At 35.8% G+C, this 25,749-nt stretch overlaps 1 protein-coding gene across 2 annotated transcripts in view; it reads right to left on the bottom strand.

Moving 5' to 3' along the window:
- Positions 1-25,749, bottom strand: part of MYOF (myoferlin) — a 62,224-nt gene that overhangs the window by 28,884 nt on the left and 7,591 nt on the right. The window contains exons 4-22 of one of the 2 annotated variants that reach the window (XM_030950968.1): positions 19,713-19,821; positions 18,423-18,507; positions 16,171-16,331; positions 15,555-15,683; positions 14,231-14,293; positions 14,069-14,119; positions 12,488-12,518; positions 11,925-12,040; positions 10,672-10,798; positions 10,107-10,210; positions 9,109-9,177; positions 8,944-8,987; positions 8,406-8,488; positions 6,196-6,234; positions 4,379-4,503; positions 3,795-3,911; positions 3,255-3,432; positions 2,298-2,422; positions 1,712-1,818 (exon numbers count right to left, since the gene is read on the bottom strand). In XM_030950968.1, the coding sequence (XP_030806828.1) occupies positions 1,712-1,818; positions 2,298-2,422; positions 3,255-3,432; positions 3,795-3,911; positions 4,379-4,503; positions 6,196-6,234; positions 8,406-8,488; positions 8,944-8,987; positions 9,109-9,177; positions 10,107-10,210; positions 10,672-10,798; positions 11,925-12,040; positions 12,488-12,518; positions 14,069-14,119; positions 14,231-14,293; positions 15,555-15,683; positions 16,171-16,331; positions 18,423-18,507; positions 19,713-19,821 (1,863 nt within the window). Of the gene's footprint in view, positions 1-1,711; positions 1,819-2,297; positions 2,423-3,254; positions 3,433-3,794; positions 3,912-4,378; positions 4,504-6,195; positions 6,235-8,405; positions 8,489-8,943; positions 8,988-9,108; positions 9,178-10,106; positions 10,211-10,671; positions 10,799-11,924; positions 12,041-12,487; positions 12,519-13,154; positions 14,023-14,068; positions 14,120-14,230; positions 14,294-15,554; positions 15,684-16,170; positions 16,332-18,422; positions 18,508-19,712; positions 19,822-25,749 lie in introns of those variants that run through there. The other variant, XM_030950969.1, reaches the window with a different exon arrangement.

Here is a 25,749-nt window from a genome sequence, read left to right as displayed (position 1 = left end):
CCAAGATGCCTCAGAATCCTGAGTTAGAAGGGACTCTCAAGGATCATTTAGCCTTGCCTCTGAACAGAATACACCCAAAAAATCATACCATGTGTCTGACTGTGCTGTCCAATTCCATCAGAAAAATTAGAGGAGGTTTGAGGAAAAGGCAGCTTTTCAAAGAGCAATGACTGTATCACTTTAGCAGAGTTCATTAAAATGTCTTTAATATAATATTTTACAAAAAGTTTTAAAATTTCCAAAGACACTGCCTAGTTTCTCTTCTTTGACCTACATTTAATGCTATGAACTTCTAAGGGTTTTGATTCTGTAAAACCTTAATAGTGACTATTGTGCCTTCCACTAGAGTTAGTTCTACTAATCTGAATGCAAGGGCTGTCTGCCCTGGGAGCTACTTTGACATGAATCACATGTACCAGATCATAACCTTCAGAAAGTCAAGTAATTTTAGCTTTAAGTATTGCACTGAAAACTCTTTCAAACTCCTAACTCATTTAAACGTTAGCACAGCAAGGAAAAATCCATGAATTCAACAACGGGAGCTGTCTTTGACAGAGGTTTTTTGAGTTTGTTGAAAAAAAACCCAAAAGAGAGTTGTATCCCATCAGCAAAATGAAGTTCATTTGGTGCTATATTTATGTGCTATTGCTCCATAATTGTTGAGTGATATTTTATAAAATAATGGTCTGAATTAATAACAGTGCAAATATGCGTCAGGATGAGGAAATGACCTGAAGTTTCCACACTGGTTCCATGTGACAAAAGTTTGCCCTTCACATTTTACTTTCCTTGAGTTTGTCAGTCCTTTTTATCTGTTTCTTTCAGATCACAGCATTCTATGAAGTTATTAGTTTATGTTTTTGTGTAAGTTTTCCATCATGTAATTCTTTGCTAGTACATACTGACCTCCAGTGTTTGTTTTTCCTCTGCTAACGTTTATATTGGCTCAACAATATGATGAATTTGTTCTCTCATTTCATGTTCTTTGTTATTTCCACGTATGGATAATAATTGTTCTGTCATTTTCCTTTTCCTTTACTTTTCCTGTGCTGTTTTATCACCCATTTGTTTACTCTCCCCATCTCAATATCTCCTTTTTTAATGTCTCTTTCTCATACAATTCCTTCCTCTCTATTTAGAATATATTCTCTTTCAAAACTCTAAATGCTGACTCCTGCTGCCTTCTCTGAACACCCCCATACACACAGATACGTTGACTAAAAGCTTATTTAAAAATACAAGCTTTATGGCCCCTAATCCCTGCATACCTCTTGATTTTTTTATTTTGGGCTTACCAGTGAAGTACTACATTTTCTTCCCTCTTTAGTTTCAGAAATAACATTGAAACACAGGTAAACCAAAGGTACATGAGGAATTCTAAAAAGGGTGGATGCAAGAAAGGCAGCAGAGAGACCTAATACCCATTTTCAGAAAAATCCCACCTCAGATTTTTTTCAAGAGATACTGTTCTGTCTTATCACTGTCAGTAATAAAACTATCCTGAGATAATGGAGAATTACACAACCAGATGGATTATTTGATTGGCAATATCCATGATGTTTTACTTTTGGAATTTCAGTTCTTAGGTCAATTCATGAGATTAGTCAGTTTTATAGTCCTCAGAATTTGTTTTCTGACTTAGCAGAGGCAATAACAAAGATTCTGAGCAGGCCTGGAATGATAACATAAGAGATAAAAAAAGTTCTTTTACCTTATGTCTTCTGTAAGTTCATCAATCAGCTTCAGCCACATCTCAGCTAATCTGTTTTCAGACACTTTAGCCTGCATTCCTGATTTTAAGGTGGCTAAATTGGATTGCTGAGGAATTCAAAAGAAAAGAATTTGCACTTATAAACTTCCAGTGTGGTTTTATGGTCAGTAGGAGTTTCAAGATTTTAATCTTAATTATTCATCTGTGTAAAGGCCAAACCAAAAAAACACTCATATTTAAACTTAATTTGTATTTAACAGGACTATTCTGATGTTCTCCCCCACTGTATTTAACAAAGCATGCAAATAACAGTCCCACAGACTTAACAGCTCCAACCAACACTGAGGACTCTTCCCTTCCCTGCGAATTCCCTGTGGCTTCAAGCAGGAGTGTGTTGAGCCTTGCTAAAATACAGACCTGTGATTAACAATGCCATTTGTTACACCAAGCAACTTTTAATTTTGACTAAGAGAAAAGGAGAGAAAGTATCACAAAATTTCCATAATTTGCTCAAAATGCCACTTTTTCATTACACCTCTAAATGAAAACAAGTAAAAATGAAAAAGAAAGATTTTAAATGTCTTACCAGTCTTTCAGCTATGTTTAGGATTACATTCACAGGGTCTAATCTATGACTTATGTCCTCCCAAAAAGAAGTCAGCGTTACAACTGGCTTTGTGTTTGCCCATGGCAAGTAGTAATAATAATTACCTGGTGTGAAACATTTGTATGTAAGATTTAGAATTCATGGCAGGAATACATAATGTACATTGTTGCTACATTCATATCATTTATGTACTACAAATCATTAAGAACATATAAGCTACTCCAAATTCACAGCAGGATTTGTGTTTTCAAGCCACTATAGCATCTGTTGAATAGTAAACATTCACTTCAAATTGTTTCAAATTGTTTTAAAATCCAACAGGTTTTAAAAAATAAATTAACTGTTAACTTATTATTTCCCATAACATACTGATGTAGGTGGCATATTAATATAACTTTATCTTTAAAATAAAATATTCAAATAATAATTTTCTAGAGTAAGCCTGATAAAGTCATGTAATACACAGGAGAAAAAAAACCCAACTACTCTTTGCAGTTAATAAAAAAAATTATAGCCAAAATGTATTCTCCTGTGATCTAGCTGGTTTTTTTCTAGGCTGAGAGATGTATGACTTAAAAACAAGTTATTAGTTTATTCTAAATCAGCATATTCAAGGCGTGTTTTCCCTACTTAATTCTAGATACCTCTAAAATAATGTGAATTCTTCTCCTGGCAAAGGAGTATATATTTGTGTATATCTAGTATGTGGTCAACAGATTTCACTGAATTCTGTCAAAATTTCACTAATAACCTCTTATTAGTAGGGCCTTGCAGCACGTATTCCATAAATGCAACTTCACCTCAAAAGCTCTGAAAACCCCCACACCCTTATCTGTCACATTTTCAGTGCAGTTTGGGCTGACACTCCAAAGCTACAAACAGCACACCCAAAAGGCAATTTTGGAGTATTTCACCCCCAGAGCAGAGCACCCTTACCATCGAACACAGCACGGCTGTACTGGGTTGTTGATGCCAAAGGTTTGCAGGTGCTGTCGAATTTGTTGCCGTAGTTGCCGATGCTGACCTCGAACTGGATGGGCTCCCCCGTGTCTTGCAGCATCGTGGCAGAGTGAAACACAGCAGCCAAGCAGAACTTCCGTCTGCGCTGGTATTTCTACCAAAACAACCTTTTCAGTTGTATTTCAAAACAAGATCCACAATTATAGAAAAACAATAGCAATAGCTAAATGGAAATAATAACCTCAATATTTTTACTGCTTTCTGAGAAGAAACAAAAAAATATAATGTGTATAATAAATTACTGTATTTGATATTATAAAATGTTTCAGATTAACACTTCTTGCCACAAGGGCACAACATTTTTGTAGCCACTACTCCTCAGCCACCAGTAAAGGCCTCTCTTAACTTGGAGACTGAACTCTGTTGTACTGATTTTATTGAGTTAGATCACTCTCTAAAAACAACCAGCCAAGGCACATCTCCACTACCAACAGTGACAATAAAACAAGGATTTACCTCGACAACCAGTAAGTCATCATTAGGAATAATTTCTAATTTTTTATTAACAGGCTTGCTTTCAGATAATGTAGATAGTTCGACCAGAATTCTCCCTCTATATGCAACTCCTTCTCCCTGAAACAGAAACACATATCAAATCAAATTTTATATATTTGCCCTAAAGAAGCCTATATTTTTTTTAGCTGTACATGATTCTGGCTTCACTGAAGTGTTCTCAGAATTCCTGCAGACGCATGGATGGAACATATTGGAGCAAGTAAAATAAAGTAGTTGGCTTAATGCTGTAAGTGAAAATCTTATTTATGCAAACAAGGAAAGAAGAAATACAAATACATGCAAAGGTGCAGTTAGGGAAAATCGTCAAAATCATTGCTGCTCCTTCAAAAATTTCTTTAAAACAAAAATAGATAGGAATGGAAAATGCTATCATACTTCCTTGTTAATCTTAAATATAAAATACTATTCAAAAATAAAGAGCAAGAGGTGTGTAGTGTCAAAAAACCCATTTAAATTAATTAATTCATTGATTAAAAAGAATTGGGTTAATTATTTTATGAAAAACAATTAATAAAGAAACTTACCTTTCCAAAATTTAATTCATCATATGGGTCTGGGAATCCAGTGTATTCTCTTGGACTTCCATAAAAGTTTAAGTAACAAGGTCCAAATGTTGGTAAAAATCCAACTTCAGTTTCTCCAGAGTTTACTAATAGTAGACATTACCATTATATATTTGTTAATTACCATATTGAGCCAGAAAGAAACAAGCAACATTACTATCAAATCCATTAGAAGAAATGTTAGGTATTAGTTAGGTATTAGTAACATAAGAACACTTTATTCTCTGGTTATATTATATGAATTTAAAGTAATTATACCACTGCCTGTACTTGTACCTAACTTCTTTCTTCACTGCACGACACTTACACTAAATGCAGCAAAACACTTTATGCAACACAACACTTCATGCAGCAAAAATCCCACAGAATGAGAAGAATTTATGTCCCACTCCAAATATATGGCTTTAATTTATGTGCAAGGGTAATATGCTCTTTTGCTAACAGAAAACATGTTTTCTAGAAAAAGTGAAGCTGAGTAAAACAACATTTGCAATCACTTAAAGGCACAGGTCAAAGATCAAACTAAACAGCCATAGAAAAGATGCACCCTCTAGCAGAAAAAAGAGATGAGAAACAGGTCAACTTTGCGACGGAAATTTCCTGGAATGACCTGCAGCACAGAGAGGGATGCATTTATTTGTCACAGGAAAAGAAGGCTGAGGTAGGACAGTGACAGTAAAGGGTTGTGCCTCGTGTGGCTATACCACTACTGAGTGACACGAGTGGATTGTAAAAGTGGATGTGATGTCTTGATGTCATTTCCTGTCAACAAAGTCACCTATAACCTGCACAACATAAAATAAAGATTTGCAGTTCTCTATTTTGCATTTGGCTATTTTCACACCCTTACCTCTGAATTAGAAACAGCTCAAAAATTGAATGAAAAAAATCATTTGAATAATGTCCAATATAAAAAAAATTCTAAGACTGAACTGCTCCCATCAGACCTCAGTATGACTACGTTTAAGACACAGATATGTGTTAAATTCACGACTTACTGATGCCAATAAATTAAACAGAATATAAATTTAAAAACATATAGACAACAAAAAACCCTCCCAAAACTGGAATAAAAATAATTTATTTTCTATTTTTTTAATTTAAAATTCAATTGTTTACTTTTAGAAGGCTAATGATCATGTATAATAGAAAGTGATTCTAAGAAATTATTTCAGCCTCTAACTTACTATTACTTTATTAAGAAAGGAGGATAGTAAATGAAGTACCATGTGGATGAATGTTGATTACCTTTCAACTGCACTCCACTTGTATTTCTTTCTCACTACTTAAATATTTACCAGAAAGTCTTTCAAACCTGGATGTCCACCTGGAAAACGTCACCTCTCCAGGTAGTAACAGAACCAGATTTTATTAGTTTGTTTATACAGCTTGTTAAGCATAAGCAAAATAGCCACTAATTATTTAAGGCAGTTACTTACTTCTGCAGGGCTCTGCAGTAGCAAATATACCTGTGATCTCATAGCTAAGTTAAAATTTTCAAGCCATTGTTAGACTAAGCACTCTGTAATTGAAGCAACTACATGCTCATCTCTAACACACAGCTTGAAGCACCAGACAAACAGAAATATTTTCAAACCAATTCCAGTGCCAAAACTGGTTTATAGAGTTAGTTATGTTTGATACTCTTTAATCACAATGGTGAAATCTTTTAGACAAAGAATTCTTAAAAATATTTTTAAGCTGATTGAGTATCCTAGGCAATACTCTTCCAGTTTGGGCAATGGAACACAAAATCAGTAACAGGTGAAGAGATAAACCTTCATATGATGAAGCCCCTGTTCCCGAAGATGAAAAATCTATATTATGAAAAGAGAAGTAGTTACATGACGAGTGACAATAGCATTTTAAAAAAAGACACATCACAATGCAATCTCCTTTAAAAAGAAATTTCATATGGGCTAGATTTTTGCTTCTGGTTAATACATGAAGGTATTACTCTTCCTGTATACATTCCACAGGGCAAAAAAACAGCATATCTGACAAAATATCTTGTTTTAGTGCTTATTTTTCAGCTTTGTACAATTCTCCTCCACACAAAATATAGATTTATTTTTAAAACTACTTTTAAAATCCCACTACATTTCCGGGCCCCTTAGGGTATCTATTTACATTTACTGAGGACTATAGACGAGTTCAGTTTCACAATCCTTTAGAAGCCAGAACAGGCTTCAGGCACAGCACTAAAAAGAAGACAATAGAAATGGCTATTCCAATGCCAGGACCTGAGCAGAGAGTGAAACCAAACTAATCTCCCAGTGACTGAGTGCCTGGGTTTGAAGTGTAAATGCTTTGTGACTCAGCTGCAGCTCAGGATACACACTCATAGGGCAGTACAAGTGATCTCTCCAGAGCTGAATTCTCCCCAACCGCCCAACCCCTCTCTCTTGGCTTTCCCATTGCCTTTTTCTTTTGCTTCTGGCTGCGCACAGGATATATAAACAGAATGTTTGCATGAACTCTTACTTCAACATCAGTCTTTTTAAGAGGACTATTTTATAAGCTTTTATGTGACTGAAAATACAATTCCATCCAATTCTTGCCTCAAGTCAGTACAGGACTGGAGTCACTAACTTTGTTTCTAAACACCTGATATAGCCATCAGCTTAAAGACAAATTGGTCTGTCTCAGACAACTGCATATCACAGAGATTTTATAAATACAACAGAAAAAATAAGTAATTTAGATTCTTATTGTGACAATGCTGAAATGGTTTTGAGACTGTCCTTCAAACTATTGTAGACAGTCAGATAAATACATGCTAAGCCTCTTTAACCTTGAGCTTTACAATGCTGTTTGGATAACTAATATGCCAAGCTATGTTCACTAAAAAGATAAAACAATTTTTCTGGTAAGTTAACACAGAATCCTAGTGTGGGTGCTGGCCCAATTGTATGAAAGATCTTGCTATAAAAAGAGGTGATTACAGATATAGATCACAAAGAAATGATCAATAATCACAAGATTATATTAGAATATAAATGTAACTGGATTTTTTTCTAATATTTTCCAAAATATTGGCAGAAAAAGTATTTCTTATAATATTTTAAAGACGAGTTTTATTACAAAGCTATTTCCCAATGGGAACAATATGTTAGGCACCTCATATCTTGTCTAACTTGTTTTCTTGCAGTTAATCAGTTTTGGGTTTTAGGTGTATGAAATTGCATACCCAGCCATCTCTACTGATAGAAGCATATAAATCAATTGTCTGCAATCATAGCAGTGCATATAAATCAATTGTCTGCAATCATAGCAGTGCAATCAAAATCAGAGTCACAAAATAGGAATACAGAACACTTGTGCAATGAGATGCAGTGCCTGCTTCTAGTCAGCTGCTGATCAGAGCAGAAACTGACCCAGGTTCCCCAGCATCTGCAAGCAGCCCAGTGGTGTCCAGGAAATGACTATGTGGTTCTAGATAGTTCCTTTAGGATACCTAGTCAGGAAAATGCCACAGCTTTTAGGTTCACTTCTCAGAGATAGAACAGATACTCTTATGAAGTAGCAAAAGTAGTCTTGTTTACTAGTGTCCAAAGAGGAAATGGTTCTGAAGCAGTGACTCCAGATTGTCTTGAAATTAAATATCTTATTAAGTAAGTAAAGTAAATTCGCATATCTTACACATGGTAGATTGTGATATCACATCATTTTCTGAATTTGGGAAAGTACTGGCAAATTTACTCAATTCATTAACATATAAATATATATATAGTGGAAAACCAAATCTTGAATTATTGGTATTTCCACCATGATGTGGTTTAGTCATTAAAATTTTAATACTTTACTTTTAAAAGTCCCGTAGAATGTTTTCTAGGAGCATTGTTTAGAATATTTCAAAAGGAACAGACAATCCTGCTGCCAGGGAATTGCGAAACTATAGATAACTATATACTTTCTTAGAACGCTGATCTTTGCCATTCTGTTTAACACAAGAGAAGATAGTGTGACACACTGCTCAAGCAATTACCTTCAACCTCTCCTCCAGAAGAAGCAATTTTCGAGAGACTTAAATATGTTGTTCCAACTACATCATTTTTTGTAAGTCGATCCCTACAAAAAAGGAAAAACAAGAAAGATTTTATTAAAATATAATTCTGGTCATCACACCCAGTGGCAAGCTACTAGTACATACATTTTCTATGACCTGAAATGCTTCAATATTACTAACAAAACCAGTAATGACAAGTTACAAAAGTGGGCTGTAATCCATGAATAAGTCACCTAACTTTTACACTATCATTAAACAGTGACAGTGCTCAGTTCTCACTGCACACAATTAAAAATAATCTCATGTTACACTAATCAGATCTCTGGTAAAGAAACCATAAAGGAACTCAAACACTTGCTTAAATACTCTCATGCATTGAAAAAATACCTGACATCTATAGAACCAGACTTTTCTTATTATCTTATTTTCTTTTCTTATTATCTTATTTTCGTATTTTATATTCTTTGCTTATTATCATTTAGCTTCTCAAGTAATTTGATTAAAAGTCATAACTCACCAGTCAACAATTGAAAGTTTTATTTTCTCACACATTGAGGGAAACTGAAATAAAAAAGCAATGAAAGTAAAAAAACTCATTACTTTTTTTCACCTCTGCAATGTCAAGGCTCTGAGTTCCAAGAAAAAGGCTGGTTACTACAGAAACAAGGGTAAAAAAACTGACCTTGATTTGAAGATAAATAATTTGATTCCATTCTGGATTAGCATTTTTCTCAATGATGTTTGTGCAAACCTGCCAAAAATGAAATCAAATATACAACAGAACAACATCAAAGATAAAACAGAAAAAAAAGTATTTACTAGCTATGATTTAGTATATGTCATCATCTGATTGGAAAAATTAGGGGTAGTAGTAAGTGAATCCTGGATTAATGCTGCAATGAGCCATTGATGCTCAATGAGTTTTCCACTGATAACTACTTTTAGAGTAATCTACATATGCAGCATTAATGACCTTCAGAGGAAAAGAAAATATTGAAACAGTGTTTAAATATGAGATTTGGGTTACCCTGTTTCTTTTTCACTAGTGACAAATGAATGAATTATTAAAGCTTGTTTTACCACAAGCCACAATTTATTCTGCTTTTATCACTGTAGAGAAATGAGATGAAGGAATTACTTGATTCCAGCTTTCTTTATACAGATTTTAGGGTAGATGAAGAATATATCATAGGGGAGAGGCTGCATTATTTGCTGGTCATGTCTTCTTAAGATCTTTTACACTACTGGGTGTGGTAACCTGACTATGCAGCATATTAAATGACTGACAAAAAAAAGACCAGTAATGAATATAAGTTGTGCGCCTGTGCTCCAGATCAAATTTGGCACTCTAAGGAACATTTTATTATTTATATGTACAAATGCAGTTAATCTGTGCAGAAAGATCTGTATCAGCAATTACTAAAAGCAATCAGGAACAACTGGCAGGCAAGCAATCTGGCATATGCCAGTTCTAGCCTTTAGTCATACATTCCTTTCATTAGTCATCAGTTTTACACCCTTTCCATTGTACCTTGAGGTTTGTCATTTTACAAAGTTAACTTTATTTTTTCATTTTTTTATTTCCATAGTTCCAGTAAAAATAAAAACTCATGTTGGCTTATGAAATCTGTTCTCAGGACTACAAGTAGAATACAAAGGTACAGATATTTACTCAATTACCTTTTTTCCAGCAAAAGAAACTTCTACAAATGGATCTACCAGGTTTTTCTTGTCTGCTTCTCCTCCAAATAATTCCTTGACAGTTTGTGCAAAAGCATCATCCACTGGAGAAGTGTCAAAAATTAAATTAAGGTAGTTGTTTTACTACAACTATTTTTATTTTATTATTATTACTATTATTATTCCTAAATAATAAATTGCCCATTGCAATCTTACCAAAATAACCAGCTCAGAGATCTAGGAAGTATAAAGTCTAACCTGATAAGCAAAATTCAGAAGTGTTGCAGGTAAAAACTAAGAATTTTGGCTTGGGAGCAATTTTAAGAATATAGATTTTTCAAACATTATAAGAAGTGCTGATGTGCTCCTGAATTTAAAGGCATCACTGTATTTGAAAAACATTATACATGTATTTGAAGACATTGCTATTTGGCACAGATATAGGGGAGAAAACATGCTAGTAAGGGATAAAAAGTCACCTATATTCTATTCTGAGCAGCTAACACAAATAACTATTTCTAACAGTATTCAAACACCAATGCACAAGTAGGGAGAAGCTGCATACTTTGTGGAATGTCCTCAGCTCTGTAGATTTTGAGAAGGAAAGTGACCCATCGAAGTGCAGTCCCAGCTGGTAATAAAAGATTGCTCTCCACATCATCACTTTCATTATCTCTCTCCCTTTTTTCAACCTGTTGGGGGACACAGTTATAGACAAAAAAGACAAGGCAATGTACAGAATTAGAATTAAGGTAACTAGCTAAACTGTTGATTAGCTAAAGACTGGTGTCAGTTGCATGATGAAGAATGAGACTGTATCAAATTATCAAGCCACAAAAATTTAATTCTAGCTAAACTATTTTACTTTCAGTTTTATCTCTAAAGTACCCAATTGCAGGAGCCCACTATAATCACACTTTCAAAATCACCATCATCACACAATGATGATTTTGGCACAAGTAAAATGCCAACTTCATGCAAATTTCATACTCATCTCATGAGAAGGCATTTATTACAATTAGGAAAAGCTTACAAGTCTGATATAACTTACCAGAACTTACTGCTTCCTCATTTAAAAATAAACACACCACAAACAACTAGACATATCCTTGTGATTTCAAGAAGCATGAGAACAGGAGAGAGGAACAGTTAATATGAAACTTAAAAGGCAATCTGCCATGTTTCTGGGAACCACATTATATTCAGCTAAGGAGAACAGTATGCAAAATATCAGACAGGAAGAAAAGCAAAAATACAGGCAATGGTCTGGTAAGAAAAGCATTACAAGAAAAAAATCACCTGTTTTCACCTTGACAGAACAGCAGACAGGAAGGATTGGATTGTTTAAACTACCTGCTGCTTTCATCTGCTTCACATTACTTGTGCCTGACTTGTAATTACTGAGGGGTCTGATCTTCACCAGGAAAAAATTAATGGTACTCTGGTTTCTCTATGGGCTTGTCTATGTTTTGCAGTAGTGGAGACATCCCTGACTTAGTCCTGGAACTGGTATCAGTGACTCTGTCTGCTTAGCTAAGCTAAAGAGAGTTACACATAGCTGCATGCAAAGCCAGGCTAACACATCTCTGCTTCCAGTATGTGAAGGAGCATCCACAAATGGTGGAGGTTGCTTAACTGAGCAGAATAACCAAACAAGCTTTGAGTTAGCCACATAGTACAGCATGAAACCACTAGTAGATTCTGTCTTATAAGTACTGCTCACAAAGTAAATTATACAGTCTTGAAACAATGTTGGGGGGACATAAATTAGTATGTGTGGGATGGAGAGTGGAAGAAAAACATTTAAATTAAACTTACTGGTGGCTCATCTCCAGTTCCCAGGACAAACATGCTGACCTTCATATAGCCTTTGGCTCCTGAATTTGTATCTTCAGGATCACTCAGCAAAAGCCATTTTCTCATGACTGCGTGGCCTGAAATAAAACAAACATCACTACTGTCCCCAGTAATGTCTGTTACAAAATGGGAGACATCATATAAGAAGCGAGCTATTTCAAAAGTATGCTTTATCCTAAATTACCCTAATTATTTAACAAAATAATCCAGTCCTAGACAGGTCTCAATAGAGTAATCCAAAACAAGAAATCTGATGTTAAACTATTTTGGCATACTAGTTCAAGGACACAGTTATCAAATGTTTTTGCATTTTTCAAATTTTAGGTCTTTGATAAAAAAGGGGCTTGTACTTCATTGTGAATTCACTGAAAAGAGTTATATATTGTTGGATATTTGGGAGTTAATACTTAAAACAGCAAACTTAAATAACTTTACATTAAGTTTCTCCTCTTACTTTAGAAATTCAATGAAATGTTTCAACTTGTAGTTTCAAGGAAAGAAGTTCTAAAGTAACCATTACTTACCAGGCTCATCATAAACATAGCCAATGTCAATCTGAAATAAAGATCAAAGGCATTACCTCTGAAGAAATACCAAAACAGAAAAATGGTTGGGCAACTCCCCCCATGTTTTCCTGGGCACTACTACATTGTTCTCTTGTCACAAACACAAGAGAGTTTACAGAGAATATTACTAGGAGGAGAAAGAGAAAAGGTCTTACACTGAAAAATGAGGGATTTCAAAGGGATAGAGCAGCCAAGAAGAAAATGCAAGAAAAGATGTATTAGAACTAATACATGTAGTTATTTTCTTATTTTCTTGGATCCCCAGCTTTTTCATTTACCAGAGACATAAGATGGGGCTGGCTTACTGCTTGTTGAATTCCCTACACTCATTCATTATTTTATGTTCAGACAGGCTTATCAGAACACTTTTGTTCCTTCTTCCTGCTCAACATCCCATCCTTCAGTTCCAGAAGTGAAATTTGCTTTTTTTTTTCAATGAATATTTTCCTTCTCTTTATTAAGAATAATGAGCGTTTCTCTTCCCAGTGTGTCAAATCTGGACTGCCTCATTCATTGCATCAGATTTTAAACATGTTCAGGAATGTAAGTATGTTTGCTCATGGCAGTTGGGGCCAGTATTCCTTGCAGGTGAAGTCTGAAAGGGTGATTTTCTAGACAGAATTACCCTTGTGGTTTCCTGTTGGAATGTGTGCCTGCAGGAACAGAAAGTAGCTGAGTGATGTGCTGTCATCTGCTTAGTGAATAATCAATCTTCCACACAGCAATACATCACTGACTGAATCACTAGAAATCACAGAGAAAATAAGCAGTGAGAAGCAAAAAGCAATCAGCTTTGTGGCAGAAAGTGTTTCATTTAGAAGAGAGCACTCTTCCCTCTTTGCATATTTTTGTAAAAAGCTGGTCTATAGACCTCTTGAATTTATGCAGTACCAAATAAGCAAGCAGAAAAGACAGCCAGTACTGATACTGGAAGTGTTGTAACAGCTGATCCCAGTAGCCATTACAAGGGAATTACATGGGAATTGCATTACATGGGAATTCTTGGCAGGCAGATGTCTACTTCCCAGAGTAGACAATAACAAATCCAAATAAAGACCATCTCACTAATATCATCAAAACCACAGAAACTACTTTAACTAAGTGAATTTTCCACCATTGTTTTTGCTTAACTTCTGACCAAAGGAAGACCTCTCTACATTATTTGAGAACATGTATATTTATGCCACCATACATACCACTATTCTTATTAGCTAGCTAATAAAATTATCACTTCAAACCCTACCTCACATCAAATAATCACCTGACCACAAAAGAAGAAAAAGTTACCTGGATGAAAATTAGAGAACTTGATATATAAACCACACAATTTTTTTAAACAATACTCTTCTACTCAAATAAAAAAACCTTTTTATTAGTGCTTTGGGCAAATGGTCTCTAACTTGAGAAGCAAGACATCATCAGGTAATTCTTTGACCTCATGAAAAAGAAGTATAAATTTAAATATTTAAAACCAGTACTTAAAAGTTTTCTCTCATTTTATTTAATTTAGTCCCGATATGGATCTTTCTTCATACCCACCTTAAATTCACCCATTAGACAGTCTGCTCGTAGAGAGTGAGAATCATACACCTAAAAAGACAGAGGAGCATGAAACAGGAATGTTCCTAAACAACCTGGGAAATGGGCAGAGGATGTCACAGGTATCCAACAGCCTTGTGAATATGCACTGGTTTTTCTTACCCGAATGCTAACAGTTTCATCAAGCAGCTCTAAAGGAGTCATGTGGACATTGTAGAAAAATATCTGTCAAGGTAAAAACAAGTAAAAAACCCCGTCTTAAAGTGATAAACACATAATTTCTTGAACATAAAAAGCAAAAACATTATTTTAAGAGGCATATGAAGCATGCCTGATACAGTACTTTCACCCCACCTCCTTGCTGGACATATTATGTGGTAACTTAGTGCAGAATGAAAAATTGAATTTAGTAAATTGACTCAGTACAACACAGACAAGACAGTCACAACTTCCATTTGAGCAAACACTGTCAGCATAACTGTGTGCAAACTTCCAGCACTGCTCTTTCCTTCTTGCTCTGCACTTCATCTTTTTCTCAGGGGAACAACTTCAGAAATGATAAAGTTTATTACCCAGAACATTAGATCCTGGTCTAACCATCTCTGTTGTAGTTGTCAAAGAGGCCTTGTTTAGGGTAAGTGGTGATAGTGATTTGTGTTCTAGTTTTAGACTACTATGGACTGCCAAGGAATCATTTCAATATGAGGTGCAACCAACTTTCTGCCCTACCTATTTCTGCCCTCCCATGGCTTCTTAAATTTTGACTGCTACCTACAGCTTATTTCAAGTTTTAAAGTTTTATAAATTCTTTGGTCTTGCCTGTGTATGTTCAACATGCTTGCCATGCAATTCCAAAATCTTCTGAATTTTCCACAAGTGCCCAGATAATGAGAGTCATCCTCATTATCTATTACACTTCAGTTTTGCAACATTAATCTTTCAGCTATGGGATCAGTCTCGTGTCCCTTAGGTGGCTTTGAATTCTCTCCTGTATTTCAGTGTGTTTGGTGCACAGACCCCCTGTCTGGACAGAGAAATCTAGTTGTGCCTTTATAAATCATGGGTAGCAAGGCAGTGATAACTCCAGATTCTGTGGCACTCCTATGGCATTGCACTGAGCACTCATCTGCACACACCACACAGCTCTACAATGATTTCTAATTAATTTTTCTGTGGCTTTTATAACCTGAGCACAACTATTCAAAGCGATTCTGTCACATGGCCAACTGCACCAAAGAAAACATTCCGTATGTCTCATATGAAGTTTGACTTCCTTCTAGTTAATTTTATCTGCTAAGACTGTCAGTGACAGAGATGTGTTTAGTGATGTGAATACATAAAGAAAGGGACTGGGAATGGCATAATGCATAATTACCCATAAATATTAGTAAATTCTTATTAACTCATCATAATGAAGGTTGTATTAACTACTTCTCGACATTTGATAGCCTCAACACTTCAGCTAGAGAATTCTTACACCACTTACTTCATCAAAAAATGGGTTATTTCCTCTTTTGATTCTTGTCCGGTGTGTCTGACCACAAACATGAACTTTGACTACTGGTTTTATGTTATTCCCAGGCAACTGACGACCTTCAATGACTCTAACACGAATCTGAAAAAAATCAATATTTGTACTGATTTATTCTCTATATTATCAGTGATCCTGATCACAACAATTCCTTATTATACCACCAAAAACGTTAGCCAACACCTGAAGTAGCTAAGAGATACGAACCAGACTTTGCAAGCTTAATTATGACAGTAATTAATTTTACAAGACAAGTTAGGGCTAATTATTTCACTGGAGTTTTTTCACTTGCCTTTACCATTTATTTTTGAAGGTGCAATAGTAGTTTGAAATCTGTACAACTATACAGCAAATAAAGTTCATCCCTATTTCAGTCAGAACTGTACAAATCAGACATCTGAGTAACAGGAACATTTGAGGAATAATTTTGAAATACTGGATTTCAAATGAAGAGGCTAATTATCTCTGTGGTGCATTAGATAAGCTGACATTAAATTATGCTCAGGCTGCGTAAAAAGCCTGTTATGCTCAGCAGAAAAAGGGAACATGCAATATTTGATAAATCTAGTACCTGAAAATCTTGTGGTTTGTTAGAGAGGATTCTCCGTGTTTTCTTTCCTTTGGTGATGCGTTTAGCCAGCTGGGCTTCCTTTGTGCCGCTTGGAACTGCTGGGGTGATACCACCAACTGGACCATCCAACCCATCCTCGTAACCTCCATCATCTTCTCCATCTCATACAGCAAAAAATCAGTGCAATTAATGAATAAATAGTAGAACTTGCTATTGAAGGAGTAAGAGTCTGATATCCAAGAGTTCCACTAGAATTCTATTATTAGCTCACATCAACAATGTTTTTGCCAACTACATTCTTCCAGCTCCTTTTGAAAGCTAGTCATTCTAGCCTGCTTAAGAACAACTTGTATCCTAACCAAACTAACTCTAGATCAGTCTCTCTTCTGGATGCAGAGTGTCTAACACAATTCTCATACATTTTTTTAATCAACCAATTCAAGCAAAGCTGAGCTGTAATCATTCTCCAACTAGTTCACAATTCACCACAAGGGATTAATTTTATTCCAGCTGAATAAACTTTGCTGTTGAATGAATCTTGCTGTTCCCCAGCAGCAAGACTAGGCTATAGCACAGCATTGGTTTTTAGTTCAGAATCTTGAATGCACAAATACATTTAGGGTCTGCCATCCAAAATAAAACTCAATCATTCTCTACAACATTTAAGTGTGGAATTAGTTTTTCAGTAAGGCTCTTTGACAGCTCTGAAATCAGCATACCTCTGTGGAAGACAGTTCTACAACCACATGACACTATAATACTGAATCATACTCTGAGATTCCAGTATTGCAAAATAGGATCCATAAATATCTAGACCACAAAAGTGGTCACTTCCTTGTGTTTACAGCTTTTCTTAACTGGGCAGTGACTATTGAATTAAGAGGAAGAATGAGCTGTGTCTCTGGTGGTTGGCATAACAGAATGTATTCTAACTTCATAAATTACAGGCTGATGATCACTTTGTATAATGAAGTCCTTCAGGGTCCTTGTAAGAGATGTAGAAAACTAGGGAGATTGACATGCTAAGTATTTTATAAGCAGAAGACCACACCCACCTCTCCGACATCTCTCAAAATGCATTTGCCTGAATGGATCCATGCAGCTAACTGACTACCCTAGCACTTAATTTTTAATTCCTGAAACTGAGCTGTAGCTGTCTCAGGGAAAGTGATTTCATTTCATGGGAAATAGGTGTTTACAATAACTAACTAAAGTGTGTTTGATAATTCACACTGAAATAATTTCCATGCAGTTTCTGGATACTAGATAAAAAATGCCATTTTTTATTTTATCTGTATGTTATAATTGAAAAAAATTTAAAAGCTATCAAATAATCTCATAGAGGTGAATTTGCATTTTTAGCCTTCAAATCTCCATTTCTATAAAATGACTTTGAAATGCAGTAATTTAACACACAGCTTTTGTGTTTATATTACTTATCCTTTTGCTCTCCAAGAACACCTCTGAGAGAAGTCAATGTAATCAAAATTTCCCTGCAGAAGACTCCTGATTTCAATTTTTTTCTTCTTATGTTACTATCTATCACCAAATAATGGTCAAACTGGTTTACTTCTCTAAAATAAATTTACATTTATTAAACATTTATTAAACTTCCTTCTTTCTTCAAAACACAGCTTTGATATTAGGCTTATTATTTTCCAATCAACTGCAAAAGTCTGTTATTTCACAATTCTTTTAAGAATCTGTAAAACCAGATCTCAAAAATACTCTCAGGAAAAGCCTCGTCAATATAATATACAGAGACCAAAGAATATTCCCTACTGATCACAGTATTTCATTGCCTAGTCAAATACCAACCTAATATAAAACAATGTCTTCCAAAACTTAATTGTTCTACAAGGGGAAAGGGGTTTAATTAATCAAAAGAATTTTTTCACCAAGCTCCCTGACACTGAAAGTAATAGATGGAACATCTCTGCTTTTTGGTTAGCCCTAGAATTGCAGCAGATAATTGCTGTTTCCTTGAGCATTCAAAAATCTTTCTTTCCTAAACAAAAGCCATTTTGAAAAGTTTTTTAACAAATAGAGAAAATTATGCTAAAATCCATTTTATGTCAGGAAAGGCCAATTTTTTTCTTAGCTTCTGAATAATCCTTAATTTCTTTGAAATAACTATCTAGCAGTCTTGACATGCTTGCTTCTGGTGAACAGCTGCTGAATCACCTACTTGCCTTACCTTAAATAGCTCCTAGAGCTTTTAACAAAAATGTTCTGAGAAAAGGATGAAATACCTTCCTGTGCACTGGTCCCTCCTGGATCAGTTGGATTTGCAGGTCCAGCTGGCGGCTCATATCCTACTACCAAATCAATTGTTGCCTATAGAGAAATGGTTTTTTTATGTAGCCCACAGTACACACAACAGTTGATTTAAAGCAGTAAGTTGTTCAAACACTGTGCATGAACAGTTAACTATTCATGGGCACAACAGTTTTATAAAGTTTCAGCTACTAGTAAGTTAATAAACTATTATTAAGCTAGATATACATACAAACAATAAAGACTACACAAATTCAGCGAATGGACTAGGTTCTAAAATAATATCTAAGAAATGGAGTTGCTGTGTTTATATTTAGAAAAATCTGTCACAATACAAGCACGTAAGATGTTCTACAAATGTTAGCTTTAGTTCCACGATATTCATGGCAGACAAGGTGATATCCTAAATTTGCAGACAGAAAAACAAAGGCAGTAGAGAAATAACACTGTATCATCAAAAACATAACAAGTCTGAACCATAACTAAATTTTCCTATCTGGCTTCTCTAATTGCTCGTTCATATCTCCATCCTGAAAGAAAAACAATACGTCATTTTCCATTCTAATTTTAGAATTGTCCTTTTTCTGCTTGACTGTGGTTTTGGATTATTGAACAAACCATTATTATTACTAGTTGCCAGAGTAACATGAGGAGTCAGCAAAAAAAGCCCAACCCTGTGACCAACTAATCATGATTTTAAACTGCAGTGGTGAGAGACTGAAATTATGCTTAGAGTCTCTCATGACTGAGTACACCAGAATGCAGCATGAAGTGCCTTAGCAGCTACACTGCACAAACACAGTAAGGTCCCAGGTCCCAAAACCTACTTAATTAATAACTAAGTTAATAACCATTGGAATCTAAACATGTGCTAAATCAAGTTAAGCAAGTTCTTGTGTAACTTTCTGAAGGGAGCTGGCAGTGAACATGTCCTTGAGCATGTGCTTTGACACAGGTAGCTGTTACAAAGCATATGGCAAAAAGGTGCATGTGGGAACTCCATCTGGTACTTGGAAAATGCTCTTTTTCAACATCAGGCTGATTTCCATGCATACTCTGTGGTCCATAATATTTATAACACATATATACAAATATATAATATATACAGAGAAAACAAAATTTTATAGACTTAATTCTTTCTGGTTATAAATTTCCTCCATCTGGAGCTTTTGCTAGACATTTCCAATAATTAAATTGATATTAGCCCTGTTGCTGGAGCATTTTGATCAAGAATACAGTAAAATAAGAAAATATAAGTTACTCACTCCAGTTTCTTGTCCCCTTTCATTCAGTAGAGGTATGAGTTTGAAGGGAAAAGATCTGCTTTGGTTACCTACAAGATCTTTAAGTGCTACGGATGCACTGCCAATTAATCTGGAATTAAATAAAAATCATTATTAGAATGCAAATACATATCAAACAGGGGTTACCATTTTTCTTTTCCTAGCATCTGTTAGACAACCAAGTAACTCCAGCCACGATTTGAAAACTCAAAGCACAACAAAAGACCATTGCAAATGTCATGTAATGATTGTGTACCGCTAATTTTTTATTTCTGTTTCACTACACTCACATGTGTTGGTGTTCTTTATAGGAGCTTTAACCTAAAAGAGGTTAAAAAATGAAATTATTTTTCATGTACTTTTGAAAATAATCTTCTGTATAACTTTCAACAGCAATGTCACTTATTTCCACCCCTGAATTCTCATTGGTAAACTAAACAATGTAAAAATTTCTCTCCCTACACAGATTTGCAAGCTCTCAGGTGAGAAGTAGTGAACATAAACTAGGTACAACAGCTGTTGTACTACACAAAACAGACACAAAGCCAGACACATCCACATCTTTGTAATGAAAACAGTGAAACAGAACAGATCAATCAACGCGCTTATTAGAGAATCACAAAATTAATCTTCTTGCACATATTCTGTATTTTAGAACAGGTTCATCTTCTCACTTCTAAATTCTCAGAATGTTTCTAATGGTTCTAGAGCAGTCTACCAAAGGAAGGTTTCAGAGGGATCTGACATGGATGGACTCTTCTACGTCTACTTCTGCCTACTTTGGGACTGCATCTGTCACTCCCACCCTCTCCCATAATGATGAAAATTGCATGTACTTTTAGCCCAAGAGACTACTTTTAGGCAAAATTTCTTAGTGTGGTACTGGTCTCATGATACCTGGCACTGTATTTCATTCCCATGGCATAGAGTAGCAGTTTACTCTCATACTGAAGTGGATTACTGGAATAACTGAGATTTTTTTTCAATTAAAAAAAACCAAGATAATATTACCCTGTAAAAATTTCAAAGATCGTGTGTCACAAATAAAATACCAGCTTTCCTGCCAAGGAGAAAAAAATATCTGTACACAAAGAACATAACTGAGGTCCCCTGAAGTTACAGAGCTTTTTCATGAAGCAGCTAAGGATGCAAGGGTATTTTTTCACATGGAGCAAGAACACTATTATAGCTACTCTTGCATACTGTGTTACGAGAACATAAATTAATTTTTTGCAAAGTACATTAGGATACCTATATATAAAACATCAATTTCCTCCAAATAAACCTTCTGGATCTTACATATCACAACTTCTGTTCAGCTGCAGAAACTTAAATATTTTGAGGTGCCATAGAAGGGAAAAAAAGAGAAAGTATTTTCCTATGCACATTTGTAGAAAATTTATATGGACTTGACCTTTTGATTTGATGTAAGGTTACTGGAGCTTATGGAGTGACTCCAAAAGAATTCAGAAGCCACCCAAAGTAATCTCAAATCAGCAGGTTGAATGTTTCAGCAACCACACCCTCCCATCTGGCCACATTAACTCAAGAATTGCCATTCACCAGTAGTGCTTTTCAAATTTTGCACTGTACATTTCCATTTCTACATCTTCATCTGCCCTGTACAAATGATAACTGCACACATTTGAATGCCTAGTAACCATTTTTAAAATAGTGATCATCAGCAGATTGAAGAAGGAATCAGTTACACAGAGTTCTTGCTTGCAACCAGCTACCTCTATACATTGCCTCTCTATCTACATGCCTTCATTTCCCCCTCCTTTAGCAGGTTGGGAAACAACAGTCTCCAGTCTTTTTCCACTCTAACAAGGCTGAGAAATTTAATATTCAATCTATAATCTCTCTTAGTCCACTTCTAGACTTTAGCCAAATTGTAAGCTTTGGGCACTATTCTGCCTTTCCAAAAGTTGTCCTGCTCGCTGGATTTGGGATGTTTCACCTCTCCCTTATCAGAAGCACAGAACTGATGAGGTTGGAAGGAATCACTCATGATCCTCTAGTCCAGTGCCTCTGCTCAAGCTTAGTCAGCTAGAACAGGTTACCCATGACTATGTCCAGTCTGATTTTGATCATAAGCTACTCAACGACTAAAGTAATACATTCCAAAGTAACAAGGAAGGCCTCAAAGTCATCCTTAGGACTCATCTTTGTCACTTTTGTACAAGTCTTAGAGAAAGCCTTTTTTCTGACATGCTTCTCTCAGGTCTCTAATCTTTGGGCTAAGTCAGCTACATCAGACCTCAGGAGCTGTTGGGAGATCACGTCCATCACCAGTTCATCGATGTTTAGTGCTTTGCTGCAAGGTCTGCTCCTAAACTTCCCTCTGACAAGTAATGAGAACCCAGTTCTCTGCATGGCTACTGTGAAGTTGCTGGGTTCCTCTGAACTCTTAAGACTTTTGACCTTCAGGCAGGATTGCATGTGACCTCCATCTGAAGCCATGACTTACAAGATGACAAGGACTCCTTTCCTTCCAGCACAGCTGAAAAGACTTTCTACCACTTGTTCATCATCAAAGGACTCTGTTCTTTGCTGGACCTATTCCAACTTTCTTCCTCTTGCCTGAGCAGATCAACATTTGCCCATTTAATTCCAGGTCACACTAGTCTCTTGACACCATCAAGTGGGACAGCTTCTGCTACTGGAATAGCTTAATGCATCCTCTGACCTTTCATTCATGAGCTGTTTTAGTAGAAGACCAAAACAAATTGTATTGTTTCTTAGATGTTTCAGTACCTCTTTGGCCATCCCTAAGGCTTCCACAAGTATAATGCCCAATCAGTCTGGTCTCTTAAACTTTTCCAGCTTTGCAGGAGTAAAGAAAAACCCTGTTCTGCAAGCAGTTTAAACATTCTGATCTACCACTGGAGATGACACAAAAAATTAAGGCAAAATCCCTATTCAGAAGCTGATTTTGAACCTTACCAGGCCTACAACAGCTTCCCAACATCGATCAAAGGAAAATACCTAGTTTATAAGCATGAAATTAATGAACTACTGATGATCAACTACTAAACACTGAGTTGCATTTGTGCCAAAGCTAATTAATCCGTTAGTGCTGTGGTTAGCACTTCCTGTTAGCTACCTAAATAACCAAGTGAAGTGAAACTCCACACCCATGTCTGGATAAGGAACTTATGTCTGGATAAGGAACTAACTCACAGTACCAACCATTTTATTATTCCTCTTGGGTTGAAGGTAGCAATGTACACTAAATTCTTTAGCCTATCATGTTCTCTAGCTGCTTACATGCTACTTCTACTGGAAGGCCCAAGGTTTAAATTACTAAAGAATCAAGCATTTAAATTCTTTTCATCTATTTTTAAGGGTGTATTTTGGCAGAGGTTTATATTTATTATTCTCATCAGCAACTTGATTCTACGCTGCAGTTACAATTACTGTACTCAACCTTTCTTTCTCAGTGTATGTATTTCATTATGGAGTATGCTGCAAGACCCAACACTCACCCTCTGTTATTCCTGCTATGTTTAATTATTTTAATTAAGAAAAACCTCTATTTTATCTTTACTTATTTGATAATATTCTTTGCAAGAACAAACTTTAGTAAAGAAACAATATTCTTCCTTGTTTTGAACAAGGAAGAAAAGCCCAAAACTGAATCTTAAACTGTCTGGATCTTGCATACAGTGGATGCAAGGAAATCCTGCAACTATGTACAGTCACACTGATGTGGAAAAGAATCCACACAAAAGGGTACAGCTGTAGGAGGATTTAAACAATCTGGAAATTATTTAACGATGAGAAATCCTTAGTAATGACTAAATCATTTGCTGCAGTGCTCATTTGTAGCTTCATTTTTCTGTTAGAGCAAAGGGTGTGCCCAATTTGTTTTTCCTGTCTCACTAGGTTACCAACTACACAAAGGACATGGGGAAACACATAATCCCAGCTCATTCTCTTAACTTCACAGGTACAACTGACTTTACTGCGAGGTCTTTGGGACTTTTTAACTACAGAAAGATTTGTGTTCTGAGAATGTGAAATCTTTCTACTAACAGTATTAGATGTAATAGAAAACAGATGTGTTCTCTTTTCAAACATCTTTATGCCAGAAAATCTAACTAAGCATGAATCATATGAGTCCTCTGGTTTATTCCTATGATGTTCTGTCTGTATACAGTGGTTTGCTTTATTTATCTTTTCCAATTACTGTGAGTTTTCTCCATGAAGAGCACTCATTAACCTATCTGCAAAAGTTTAGTGATCCTGTAAATGAAGCAATAAATTTTCCCTCCTGGAAAACAAAGAAGCGGAAAAATATCCAAATGTTCTTTCAGGCTTAATTTACAGAAACATGCCACAGCAATGAGTTCAGTGCCTTGGCACAGTGCAAAAACAGAATAACATCCACTGTACTCCTCCTCCAGGCATGTTTAAAAACAGACTGGATGAACAGTTGTATCAGCTTTTAGGAACAGGGAAAAATCATGTCTTATACTGCAATCTTCTGCTCTGTTGCTCCACAGGTTCTGTAACTAGTCAGGACTAAGAGAGCATGGACCAGAGTGTGCTGGCCAGGAGCTCTGTGAGTGAGCAGCCAGAGAGGGAGGCTGGCCTGAGAAACACAGGGCTCTGCTTCTGGCTATAGACAGACAGTAGCAGAACATTTGAGCAAAAGTTGTCAGTACTTTGAATGTAACAACAGCAATCCCCAATGCGTATTTTACTCCAGAGGAAAGAAAATAGAGCCAAAGAAATGGTGTAGGCTCTTCTCATTGCTTGTTCTCAGGCAACAGAGGCCCCTAGACACACTCTTTACACTCAAAAACTAAATCCAAATTAAATCTAGATTGTAAAATAAAATATCTAAACCCATGAATCTCCAAAGGGAAGATTGTTGATTTCAAGTCAAATCGCACCTAGCTTAGACACCTAACACAGCTCCCAAGTTAATGGGTATACTTGTCAATGTCAGAAGCAAACACTGGGTTTCTTAAACAGTCATTGGAGTAGCTCTCCATAGTAAGGACCTTAAATAGGCATTGTGCTCCACCTTCCCAATCCTGAACTAGCATGCAGACAAACCATGGGAGTGTTATTTGCACACTCTTCCACTGAGCACTCTTTTGAAATGCTGCAGCACTTCAGACATGTATCTAACTACTGACTTTTTCTTAAGTATTAAAAGAGGATACCATGAAAAAGTAGCCAATATTTGATATGGTAGTCCTAAATCTCTCTCCAACTCAGGAAATACAATCAGTAGTTCTACAGAAATACAGGTTATGCATACACGCAATTGGTAGATGAGAAACTTATTCCACATTCCCTCCTTTCATGTACTCTTTCATCTAAATGTGAATGTTCATAAATACCAAATCTCTTCTGTTGTTACAGTGCTTTGTGTCTTAAAAAGAACTACAAGTTGCTATTTCCTATTACCATGTTAAAATCAGGATGCCTGCACATGTGTTTCTCACTTCTCACCCCCTTATCCTGTTTCCCTGCCAATATCCCTTCCAAACTCATCATGTGACTGAGGATCTATTTTCAAAGAGCATTACTTTGAAGGTATTACTCTGGCTTTGGTATGAACAACTTTCTGTGCATAAACCCAAAACCAGGCATTTGCACAAACTGGGGGTTAAGAGTTACAAATATGAGTCTAGATGATATTTTAAAATGCAATTTGAAGAAAACCAACGATATGACTGCTTAAATTTGAACCCATGTACAGAGTGGAACATTTTAGGTGCTTCAGACCATCATTTTATTTTTTGATGCATTATAAAGTCCATTACAAAATTCTGATTACTGATAAGCTTTCCTATCTCAAGTTTCAAGATATCCCTGAAGTCAGAGGCACGCAATATATTCCTGCCTAACTGACCTGCAGGTATCTCAAGAATGAGAGACCTGAGGGCACTGGCTTGATTCACACTGATTTTATGACAGAGCTGTAGAGTGTTGTAAAAACCAGAATCCACATATTGGGAAGAGGCAGAGAGTAGTAAAGAAAAGCTAACAATGGAATTGG

This window comes from Camarhynchus parvulus, chromosome 6 (assembly GCF_901933205.1).
Source record: "Camarhynchus parvulus chromosome 6, STF_HiC, whole genome shotgun sequence".
Taxonomy (NCBI): Eukaryota; Metazoa; Chordata; class Aves; order Passeriformes; family Thraupidae; genus Camarhynchus; species Camarhynchus parvulus.
Note: the sequence above shows the minus strand (reverse complement) of the source record. Positions and strands in the feature narration are given on the sequence as shown.